Raw genomic sequence first — 13097 nt, forward strand, 5'->3', positions numbered from 1 at the left:
TTTGTTCTTGGACACTACCCTGAGGCACCCCTGCAGTGATGTCCTGGAACTGAGATGATTGACTTCCGACAACCACAGCCACCTTCCTTGCTGCCAGAGGAGGGTTTTTCTCCTGATTCACATCGACTCCAGTTTTGCGAGGGCTCCTTGATGCCATGCTTGGTCAAATGCTGCCTTGATGTCTGGCTGAAGATTGTTGCAAATGCTCCATCCTTATCTTTTGCACTGATGTGCTGGGCTCCTCCATCATTGAGGATGGAGGTATTTGTGGAGCTTCCTCTTCCAGTGCGCTGTTTAATTAATTGTGGGGGAAAGGGTGATAGAAAAGCAGAGCCAGTTGATGGGGTGATCTCAATCTTGGTGACAAAGAAAGCAAACCACACCTACTGAAGGTGTGTTGGATGGAGCATGGGAGAAAGATTTAAAGAAGCATTGGTAGAGGAAAAAGTAAAGAAGTTATTTCTGTTCTTTATGATCCCAAAGGAGTGGACACATTTGGCACAGCAGAGGGTGGCCTAATAGCTCTTGACGAGGCCCAGCCAGATCTGGTGGCATCTGGCTAAAACAGTTTTGCACTGCAGTACTCAAGTCTGCACTCCTTGAACTTGAGGGAGTAAAGGACAGTGCAAGGGATGTAACTGGGTGCGCCAAACGTGATGAGGGACAGTAAAGGTTTCACTGAAGAAAAAAGACAAAGGGATTGCAAACTTGACTTTAGTAGTCAGTTGTTGAATGATGTAAAGGAATTCAAAATCAAATACCTCAGACAATTCTAAGCTGAGTGGGCCCCAATCATAAAATTTATAAAGCAACTCACCTGCCTCTTAAATTCTTCAACTGGGTCATAAACTTTCCACCCTTCTTCAGGGTAAGTTTCTTTATTTTCAAATGCAAAAAATTGCTGAAAGAAACACAATGGTAGTTGTTAAAACAAAGGATTAATACTTTTGTTAGTTTCCTCCGTGAGCACAACATTTTCCCACGATATCTTTGTGGTATATTTCAATCAGGCCGACTGGGCAAAAAAGAACTCAAAAGATTCTACAAGAAAATCAACACTGTCCTGGAATGACAAACTGCATTACTCTGAGCATTTGAAGACAGTTCTTTCCATCAGTGAAGCTGCTTTGTTTCGACTGCTGGCTGGTTTCAGGTAGAAACCAGAAGCACAGTGGAAAAAACATGACCACTGTCAATAACTCCTGCTTTCCACTGTCCCTTCAAATGGTTTAAGGCATTAAGGTTCTAGGATCTTTTGGTACATCTCAAATAGTAAAAGTGTTGCTATCAGGCTGCACCCAGAATATCTACACAGGGAGTTTGGTTCTTCTGAGCTTTCCCAAAAATAAATTGGCCTTGACCAACAAAAAAAACCCAGAAAATGCTGGAAAATCTCAGCAGGTCTGACAACATCTGTGGAGAGAATAGAGCTAACGTTGAGAGTCTGGACGGCATATCTCTCTCTCTTTCCACAAAAAAAAAGCAGTCAGACCTGCTGAGATTTTCCAGCATTTTCTGTTTTTGTTTTTGATTCCAGCATCTGCAGTATTTTGCTTTCATCAGACTTGAACAAGCCCAGTTCTAACTGACTGAAGAGCAAGAAGTGATCATATTAATTCACCACTGCAAATCCCAAAGAGGTGGCTGCTATTGACAGGCACCTCAAATGTTCAGAATTCAGAGCTGGAAAATAACACTTGGGGAAAATAAAATTCAACTGAAAAGATAATAAATCTGGGCGGGCAATGCTGTCAATGGTATTATCTGGTGGAGGTCAGAGCTGATAAGATTCAGGAAAAAATTGAGAGTAAACTGTCTGAAAGATAGAAAATTGCGAGTGCTTGTTAGAGGAGTGTCTGGGACAGACTTGCAGCATGCAGTGGGATATCCAATGGCTACGATTTTTAATTGCAAATTCAGCTCAGAAACTCAGTGCAAATCAGTCAGATTTATATACGGCTCCAAACTGGGAGGAACTGCTAAATCTGAAGGGACAGCTTCACAAGTACTAACTAAATTGGACAAAATATGCAATGATCAATGGCAGATGGGATTTGGTTCAGCCAAGTGTAAAGTACAGCACATTACAGTAAAACATATGCAGCCTCTGCATCAAACTGAAAGAGTTAGACACCACGTTCAGTAAGAAAGGTGACAAGAGCTTGGAGAGGGTGCAGAGAAGATTTAAATGTACGATATCTACAGCGGCTGCACACCTGCAATATCTTAAAAAGAATACTTTACAATCCCTATATGGTATTTCTGGGCTACTGTGCACCCCACACACACGTGTGGCTTAGAAGGATCACTGGTTGCAAATAGAAGGGCAGATAAGGGGGAACCAGTGAATGCAGCGTATTTAGATTTTCAAAAAGCACTCAATAAGGTGTCACATAGAAGGTTATTACACAAAACCAAGTCTCATGGGATTGGGGTCATATATCAATATGGATTGCAGATGTTAACAGACGAAAAACAGGGCAGGAATAAATGGATCATTTTCAAGTTGACAAGCACATGGAAAAACAACCACCCACAAGTTCCCCTCCTAATCATACCCCTTCCTAGCTTGGAAATATATTGCCATGCCTTTGATTTTTTTTTCAAGATGGTGCCGGAACGAGGCAACTTCTTGCAAGCTGTGCCCAGCATACCTTCTAATTCTATCTTTTACTCTCGTTCTATGCTTCTAAAACTTTATTCTAACTCTTTTAAACTCTCACAATGCTCTTTCTCTACACCCTAGCTATGACTGTAACACTACATTCTGCGCTCTCTCCTTTCCTTCTGTATGAATGGTATGCTTTGTCTGGATAGCGCGCAAGAAACAATACTTTTCACTATAATAATACATGACAATAATAAATCAAATCGATTTTCATGGGTCAAAATCCAATACCACATGTGTAGCAATGGTTCAAGAAGGCAGCTCATGACCATCTTCTCAAGGTCAATTAGTGGTGGGTAATAAACACTAGCCTTGCCAGCAACACCCACATCCCACAAACAAAACTTGCCTTAGAGGGAATGCAACAAAGGTTCACTAAACTGATTAAGATGAAGGGACTGTCCTATAGGTGAGGCCGAGATTCACTCGAGTTTAAAAGGAGGGGTGATCTGATTGAAACAGAACATTTTTAAGGGGCTTGACTGGTTGGAGAATATTTCCCCCGGACGGGGAGAAATTTCTTCACTCGGATGGTTCTGAATCTTCGGAATTTTCTACCAAAGACCAAAGGATGTTGTCAGATTGTTAAATATTTGGGCACGAAAGAAATCAAGAAATAATGCAAACTGAGTTCAGTCATGACCTTATTGAATTGAGGAAAAGGTTTGATAAACACAAAAAATAGGAACAGTGCATGTTCTCTTTTGCAAAATAAGAACAAAGAAAATTACAGCACAGGAACAGGCCCTTCGGCCCTCCAAGCCTGCACCGACCATGCTGCCCGACTGAACTAAAACCCCCTACCCTTCCAGGGACTATATCCCTCTAATCCCATCCATTTCATGTACTTGTCAAGAAGCCCCTTAAAAGTCACTACCGTATCCGCTTCCACTACCTCCCCCGGCAACGAGTTCCAGGCACCCACCACTCTGTGTAAAAAATCTGCCTCATACATCTCTTTTAAACCTTGCCCCTCGCACCTTAAACCTATGCCCCCTAGTAATTGACTCTTCCACCCTGGGAAAAAGCTTCTGACTATCCACTCTGTCCATGCCTCTCAATCTTGTAGACTTCTATCAGGGTTCCTCTCAACCTCCGTCGCTCCAGTGAGAACAAACGAAGTTTCTCCAACCTCTCCTCATAGCTAATGCCCTCCATACCAGGCAACATCCTGCTAAATCTTTTCTGTACCCTCTCCAAAGCCTCCACATCCTTCTGGTAGTGTGACGACCAGAATTGAACACTATATTCTAAGTGCGGCCTAACTAAGGTTCTACAAAGCTGCAACATGACTTGCCAATTTTTAAACTCAATACCTCGGCTTAAACTTAAAATAGTTTAAGACTATTTCCTCGGGTGGATGGAGCTATTACAAGGGGGCATAACTATAGGGTTCGTGGTGGGAGATACAGGACGGATATCAGAGGTAGGTTCTTTACGCAGAGAGTGGTTGGGGTGTGGAATGGACTGCCTGCAGTGATAGTGGAGTCAGACACTTTAGAAACATTTAAGCGGTTATTGGATAGGCACATGGAGCACACCAGGATGATAGGGAGTGGGATAGCTTGATCTTGGTTTCAGATAAAGCTCGGCACAACATCGTGGGCCGAAGGGCCTGTTCTGTGCTGTACTGTTCTATGTTCTATGTTATTAGTGTCACAAATAGACTTACATTGACACTGCAAGAAGTTACGGTGAAAACCCCTGAGTGGCCACATTCCGGCACCTGTTCGGGTACACTGAGGGAGAATTTAGCATGGCCAATGCACCTAACCAGCACATCTTTCGGACTGTGGGAGGATATCAGAGCACCCGGAGGAAACCCACACAGACACGGGGTGAACGTGCAGACTCCGCACAGACAGTGACCCAAGCCGGAATTGAACTCGGGTCCCTGGTGCTGTGAGGCAGCAGTGCTAACCACTGTGCCACAGTGCCGAGAGAGAGAAATAAATCTCTACACAGCCCTCAAGGACTCAAAGAACAGCACTAAACTATTATTTTTCTATAGCATAACAGCACATTAGATTAATTAAATCCACCTGCTATTTAACCTAAAGCTATCCATTCCTGCTGCATGGGTTCCTGCCACTTGTTACAGATTTAGATTAATGAGACTACGATCGAATGGCTTAATTTGTTACAGTTGTTCTTTGGAAAGATCTTTTGTCATGTTTTGCTGACAATGACTGTATGGTTTTGTTGAGTTAATATAAGGAGAGCAATGACATACGTAGAGATTCAGTTAGTTAAATATGCTTATTGAAGAGAAGATTAGGAGAATTTTTCTCTCTCAAGGCGGTATGTGGAATTCTCTTCCTGAGAATGCTGGAGGCAGGATCATTAAATATCTTTAAGGCTGGGTGAGATAGATTGAGGGAAAAGTGGGTAGACAGTAAAGTGGAATCGAGGCCACAATCAGATCACCCTGAGCTTATTGAATGATGGAGCGAATTCAAGGGGGCCTCCTGATTTGGACATTTGTATATTTGTTTCCATCAACCTGCATCCCCTAATTCTAGCCTTTCCCAAAAACGGAATAATCATCTCAGCATTCACCGTGTCAATAGATCTTGTATGCTTCAATAAGTTGCCTCTCATTCTTCTAAACTCTAATCGATGCCAGTGTGTAGCAAAACCTCCCTTTTGGATTCAGCCTCCTTTGCAATAAACAATATTCCAATTGTTTCCCTAATCACCTACTGCACCTGCATACTAACTTTGAGAGATTCAAATACCGGGGCACCAGATATCACTGTACTGGAATTCTGCAATCTCTCTCCATTTTAATAATGCACTGCTTTTCGATTCTTCCTGCCAAACAGGACAACTTCATCTTTTCCCTAATTTCCTCAGAGTGGCAATCTCCGATGGGTTTCCGCTCTTGATGCACTTCCCCTCACTGTAATTGCAAAGCCCCTGTCTCACCCAACCTTCCTCACTCAGGCTGGGTGACAGAGGAGCAGCGAATTGCACCCCCGGCTGCATCGGTGAGGAGTAACTGGCGCAGGGAACAAAGGAATGCCCCTCTTTTACAGCACTGAAGGGGGATATTGGTTCAGACTGAGGGGGGGTGCGGGCAGGGTCGATCAGGTCGGGTGTGGAGAATCTGTTAATGGGGTCATGTCTGCGGTGGGTGTTCATGCGAGGCTAGGTCTGGGTGTTCAAATAGTTACTCTGGAGTTAGACGCGTTTTTTCTCCTTCCATCTCTGAGTAACTAACAGGGTAAAACTGGCAGAACCATCTGAAGTTAGCAATTTAAATCGCTTCTGTCAGATAGTTCCCAGCCCAGCGCAATTGTCTAGGGGAAGTTAGCACTTCTGGACAATTGCCGAGTAAACTTTTGCATGGGAACTTCCTATCGCATCATCCCAGCGCATCATTGGGATCCCCTAAATGTGATGCTGGAGAACCAGGAGGTTATGGGCCATAGTATTTGTGATTGTGGAATACCCCTCAGTGCTACACTGGTGTCAACTGAGATGAAATGCTTAAGTCTGGGGTGGGGATTGAACCAATTGTTTTCAAACGGAAGAATGAGAAATGGAAAGACTGATCTGTTTCAGATACCTTTGGAGTGAAATTAATGCAATTCCACTATTATCCAAATCCTGGTATTTGCGATTTTGAAATTACTTCCTTGTATCTACACATTGGTTGGTTTCTGAGATGTTTTCTCTAATGCTTACAGAAATATATTTACTCCGCATGGTTAATTCTGATTTTTTTTTTGAGAAACTCTCTTGCCTTTTATCCCTTTATGTTGACTGATAACACTGTAAAAGAGAGTTTCTTTTTTAGGTACTCGGTGTAGCATTACACAGTTAGTTAAAGAGCAAAGTACTTCTCCACTGCTCCAGCAACATGCCTTAATCCAAGCCTCAGGTGTCTTTTTGCATCAGTACATTACTGCTCCATTTCCTATGCTTGCTTCCCCATAGGCACCTCCGAGGTCAGCTGCTAATCAGTGCTATACAAGGGAGTTTGTGCAATGGGTCATTGCAAACGTATTGAGAAATGATTTGCATTTAATTGCTGGAGTTCTTGCGGCTCATCAAGTCTTACCACAGGACCTGGTCTGTGATTTGACATGTAGGAGTGGAATTTCCTGCTCCTGCCCAGCGTCAGGGTTGAAGGAGTTTAATTTCCTCGGAAGTACCTCAATATAGAACACTCCATACGAGAGACTAGGAAAAGTGGAAGAGGCAGACAATGAGGTGCAGCAAGTCTGCAGTTGTGCCTCAAAGCTCACAGATCAAGACTATAATTGATGATGGAGTTCGACAGAGAGATTTGTGCTGGAAACTCCACATGGTCGGGTCATATGGAAGCAGATGTTTAAATGAACATGCATGCAATCGCCGACCTTCGGCCCCGCAAATCGGAGTCTCTGCATCATCTTCCTGACATTTGCACTTTGGAGCAAGAACCGTCTCCAAGGGCTAGGGTCGGGAACATTTTTACAGGAGTAGGCTTAGAAGTGTGTGAATTTCTGTTTTTTTTCTGGGCCACAGACTAATGGCTAAAACATTGGGTGATCGCCACTCAGACTGCTGCTGCTGTTTATTAAAGTATATATAGAGTCTTTCATGTCTTTAGGATGTCCTAAAGCACTTTATAGCAAATTAAATGCTTTTTGAAATGTAGTTACTGTTGGAGGTAATGCATCCAGTTTACCACAGCAAGTTCTAATAAGTAGCAATGATTACGATCTGATATGGAGCTTTGACCAACACATTTTTAGTCTGAGACCAGGAAGTTAAAGATAATCATAGAAATCAGAAACCCGACAGTGCAGAAGGAGGCCATTTGGCCCATCAAGTCCACACGACAACAAACCATCCAGGCCTTATTCCCATAATCCCACATATTAACCCCACTAAACCCTCTAATCTATGTATCCCGGGACACTAAGGGGCAATTTAGCATGGCCAATCCACCTAACCTGTATATCTTTGGACAGGAGGAAACCGGAGCACCGGGAGGCAACCCACGCAGACACGGGGAAAACGTGCAAACTCCACACAGACAGTGACCCAAGCTGGGAATTGAACCTAGGTCTCTGAGCTGTGAGGCAGCAGTGCACACTGCATAGCAAATAGAAAGAAAACACATACAATTCCGTGAAGATTAGTAGATTAGAAAGTTGAACAAAAAATTAAAGGTCAAAAATGACAAAATAACGAGGAATAAATTAGAGCACGAGAGAAAGCTAGTTATTTTTTATTCTTCCATGGTATGTGGCTAGGCTAGCATTAATTGCCTATCAATTGCCCTTGAGAAGGTGGTGGTGAGCTGTCCTCTTAAACCACTACAGTCCATATGTTGTAGGTATACCCAATGTTGGTGGGGAGGGAATTCCAGGATTTTGACCGAGTGACAGTAAAGGAATGGCGATATATTTCCAAGTCAGGATGGTGAATGGTTTGGAGGGCAACTTTCATGTGGTGATGCTCCCATGCATCTGCTGCCCTTGTCCTTCTTGATTGTAGCACTCATGGGTTTAGAAGGTTCTGCCGAAGGAGTCTTGGTGAGTTTCTGCAGTGCATCTTGTCGATGTTACACACTGCTGCCACAGTGTGGCAGTGGTGGACTGAGTGTATATTTGTGTACGTGGTAGCCATGATGTGGAGATGCCGGCATTGGACTGGGTTAAACACAGTAAGAAGTCTCACAACACCAGGTTAAAGTCCAACCGGTTTATTTGGTAGCACAAGCCACTAGCTTTCGGAGTGCTGCCCCTTCATCAGGTGAGTGGGAGTTCTGGTCACAAACAGGGCATATAAAGACACAAACTCAATTTACAAAATAATGGTTGGAATGCGAGTCTTTACAGGTAATCAAGTCTTAAAGGTACAGACAATGTGAGTGGAGATGGGTTAAGCCCAGGTTAAAGAGGTGTGTATTGTCTCCAGCCAGGACAGTTAGTGAGATTTTGCAAGCCCAGGCAAGTCGTGGGGGTTACAGATAGTGTGACATGAACCCAAGATCCCGGTTGAGGCCATCCTCATGTGTGCAGAACTTGGCTATCAGTCTCTGCTCAGCGACTCTGCGCTATCGTGTGTCGTGAAGGCCGCCTTGGAGAACGCTTACCCAAAGATCAGAGGCCAAATGCCTGTGACCGGTGAAGTGTTCCCCAACAGGAAGAGAGCACTCTTGCCTGGTGATTGTCGAGCAGTGTTCATTCATCCGTTGTCGTAGCGTCTGCATGGTCTCCCCAATGTACCATGCCTCGGGACATCCTTTCCTGCAGCGTATCAGGTAGACAGCATTGGCCGAGTTGCAAGAGTATGTACCGTGTACCTGGTGGATGGTGTTCTCATGTGAGATGATGGCATCCGACACGTCTTGCAGAGGTTGCTGTGGCAGGGTTATGTGGTGCCGTGGTCACTGTTCTCCTGAAGGCTGGGTAGTTTGCTGCAGACAATGGTCTGTTTGAGATTGTGCGGTTGTTTGAAGGCAAGAAGTGGGGGTGTGGGGATGGCCTTGGCAAGATGTTCATCTTCATCAATGACATGTTGAAGGCTCCGGAGATGATGTTGTAGCTTCTCCGCTCTGGGGAATATTGGACAACGAAGGGAGTCTGTCCGCCGTGTCCAGTGTTTGTCTTCTGAGGAGGTTGGTGCGACAATCACCAGGCAAGAGTGTTCTCTTCCTGTTGGGGAACACTTCAGCGGTCACGGGATTCAGCCTCTGATCTTCGGGTAAGCGTTCTCCAAGACGGCCTTCACGACAACGCAGAGTCGCTGAGCAGAGACTGATAGCCAAGTTCCGCACACGAGGACAGTTTCAACCGGGATCTTGGGTTCATGTCACACTATCTGTAACCCCCACGACTTGCCTGGGTTTGCACTCACTAACTGTCCTGTCTGGAGACAATACACATCTCTTTAACCTGTGCTTAACCCTCTCTCCACTCACATTGTCTGCACCCTTAAGACTTGATTACCTGTAAAGACTCGCATTCCAACCATTATTTTGCAAATTGAGTTTGTGTCTTTATATGCCCTGTTTGTGACCAGACCTCCCACTCACCTGATGAAGGGGCAGAGCTCCGAAAGCTTGTGGCTTTTGCTACCAAATAAACCGGTTGGACTTTAACCCGGGTGTTGTGAGACTTCTGTGGATGTGGTGCCAAAGAAGTGGGCTGCTCTGTCTTGAATGGTGCCAAGATTTTTGCATGTTGTTGGAGCTGCACTCATCCAGCAAGTGCAGAGTACTCCACACAATCCTCACTTGTGTAGATGGTGGGACAGGCTTTGGGGAGTCAGGTGGTGAGCTACTTGCCACAAGATTCAGAGCTTCTGACCTGCTCTTGTAGCCACAGTATTTATATGACTAGTTCAGTTCAGTTTTGGGTCAATAGTCAGCCCCAGGATGTTGATAGTGTGGGAATTCAGCAATGGTAATACCATTGAATGTCATGGGGCAATGGTCAGATCCTCCCTTGTTGAAGATGATCATTGCCTTGCCACTTGTCAGCCCAATCCTGGATATTGTCCTGGTCTTGCTGCATTTGGACATAGACTGCTTCTATATCTGAGGAGTCACCAATGGCGCTGAACATTGTGCAGTCATCAGTGAACATCCCCACTTCTGACCTTATGTTGGAGGGAAAGTTGTTGATGAAGCAGGTGAAGATAGTTGGGCCGAAGACACTACTGAGGAAATCCTGCAGTGATGTCCTGGAACTGAGATGATTGATCTCCAACCACCAAAACCATCTTCCTCAGTGCCCTTGCCTTCCTCCAAGTGGTGTTCAACATGGAGGAGTACTGATTCACCAGCTGAGGTGGGGGGTGGTGCATGGTAATCACCAGGTTTCCTTGTCCATTTTTTGCCAAGAGGGCATCTTTGTGCTAGGTATGACTCCAAAAAGTAGAGCTCTTGCAGAATCCTTTATTGCATGCCCTCTAAGGCAGGTTGCTTGGGGTGACACAGTAATTGAATACTGTGTGCTGTAGAGCTTTGTTCCAGGTACTGAACTGTTTTATATCTTTTCCGGAACTACAATAATGCGGTTGGGTATTTTCAATGAATTAAAAAAGTTTATTTATTAGTCACTGCAATGAAGATACTGCGAAAATCCCCTAGTCGCCACAATGCAGCGTCTGTTCGGATCAATGCACCTAACCAGCACATCTTTCAGACTGTGGGAGGAAACCAGAGCACCCGGAGGAAACCCACGCATACACAGGGAGAACGTGCAAACTCAACACATCCAAGCTGGGAATCAAACCTGGCCTGGCGCTGTGAGGCAGCACTGCTAACCACTGTGCCACTCCCTGTGATAATTATTCTTACAACACCAGGTTAAAGTCCAACAGGTTTATAAAGTCCTGTTGGACTTTAAGTTGGTGTTGAGAGACTTCTTACTGTGCTTACCCCAGTCCAACGCCGGCATCTCCACATCATAATTATTCTTATCACTGTTGTAAATTTCTACAAATGTGTAGTGCCAGAAACTGAGTGCACCTACAGTTTTACAAAATATTCTGGTATAAATCTACAGTAAGAAGTCTCACAACACCAGGTTAAAGTCCAAGAGGTTTATTTGGTAGCACAAGCTTTCAAAGCACTGCTCCAAAGCTAGTCTGCCACAGCGAAAAACCACACCGACCTCCTCAGACAAACACGGGACATGGCAGACAGAGTACCCTTCGTCGTCCAGTACTTCCCTGGAGTGGAGAAGCTACGACGTCTTCTCCGAAGCCTTCAACATCTCGCCAAGGCCATCCCCACACCCCCACTTCTTGTCTTCAAACAACCGCACAACCTCAAGCAGACCATTGTCTGCAGCAAACTACCCAGCCTTCAGGAGAACAGTGATCATGACACCACACAACCCTGCCACAGCAACCTCTGTAAGACGTGCCGGATCATCGACATGGATGCCATCATCTCATGCGAGAACACCATCCACCAGGTACATGGTACATACTCTTGCAACTCGGCCAATGCTGTCTACCTGATACACTGCAGGAAAGGATGTTCCACGGCATGGTACATTGGGGAGACCATGCAGACGCTACGACAACGGATAATGGACACTGTGCAACAGTCACCCAGGCAGGCGTGTTCCCTTCCTGTGGAGAACACTTCAGCAGTCAAGGGCATTCAGCCTCTGATCTTCGGGTAAGCGTTCTCCAAGGCAGCCTTCACGACACACGACAATGCAGAATCGCTGAGCAGAGACAGATAGCCAAGTTCCGCACACGAGGACGGCCTCAACCGGGATCTTGGGTTCATGTCACACTATCCGTAACCCCCACGACTTGCCTGGGCTTGCAAAATCTCACTAACTGTCTTAGAACATAGAACATAGAACATTACAGCGCAGAACAGGCCCTTCGGCCCACGATGTTGCACCGACCAGTTAAAAAAAAAAAACTGTGACCCTCCAACCTAAACCAATTTCATTTCGTCCATGAACCTATCTACGGATCTCTTAAACGCCCCCAAACTAGGCGCATTTACTACTGATGCTGGCAGGGCATTCCAATCCCTCACCACCCTCTGGGTAAAGAACCTACCCCTGACATCGGTTCTATAACTACCCCCCCTCAATTTAAAGCCATGCCCCCTCGTGCTGGATTTCTCCATCAGAGGAAAAAGGCTATCACTATCCACCCTATCTAAACCTCTAATCATCTTATATGTTTCAATAAGATCCCCTCTTAGCCGCCGCCTTTCCAGCGAAAACAATCCCAAATCCCTCAGCCTCTCCTCATAGGATCTCCCCTCCATACCAGGCAACATCCTGGTAAACCTCCTCTGCACCCTCTCCAAAGCCTCCACATCCTTCCTGTAATGTGGGGACCAGAACTGCACACAGTACTCCAAGTGCGGCCGCACCAGAGTTGTGTACAGTTGCAACATAACGCTACGACTCCTAAATTCAATCCCCCTACCAATAAACGCCAAGACACCATATGCCTTCTTAACAACCTTATCTACTTGATTCCCAACTTTCAGGGATCTATGCACACATATACCTAGATCCCTCTGCTCCTCCACACTATTCAAAGTCCTCCCGTTAGCCCTATACTCAACACATCTGTTATTCCTACCAAAGTGAATTACCTCACACTTCTCCGCATTAAACTCCATCCGCCACCTCTCGGCCCAACTTTGCAACCTGTCTAAGTCTTCCTGCAAACTACGACACCCTTCCTCACTGTCTACCACACCACCGACTTTGGTGTCATCAGCAAATTTGCTAATCCACCCAACTATACCCTCATCCAGATCATTAATAAATATTACAAACAGCAGTGGCCCCAAAACAGATCCCTGAGGTACACCACTTGTAACCGCACTCCATGATGAATATTTACTATCAACCACCACCCTCTGTTTCCTATCCGCTAGCCAATTCCTGATCCAATTTCCTAGATCACCCCCAATCCCATACATCTGCATTTTCTG

At 45.2% G+C, this 13097-nt stretch overlaps 1 protein-coding gene across 4 annotated transcripts in view; it reads right to left on the reverse strand.

Moving 5' to 3' along the window:
• The window catches only part of mtm1 (myotubularin 1), a 113365-nt gene that overhangs the window by 32218 nt on the left and 68050 nt on the right, over nt 1-13097 (reverse strand). For all 4 annotated transcript variants that reach the window (XM_078211796.1, XM_078211797.1, XM_078211798.1 and 1 more), the window contains one exon: nt 818-901. In XM_078211796.1, coding sequence (XP_078067922.1) covers nt 818-901 — 84 coding nt within the window. The remainder of the gene's footprint in view (nt 1-817; nt 902-13097) is intronic.

Source organism: Mustelus asterias, chromosome 4 (genome assembly GCF_964213995.1).
Source record: "Mustelus asterias chromosome 4, sMusAst1.hap1.1, whole genome shotgun sequence".
NCBI classification, from domain to species: Eukaryota; Metazoa; Chordata; class Chondrichthyes; order Carcharhiniformes; family Triakidae; genus Mustelus; species Mustelus asterias.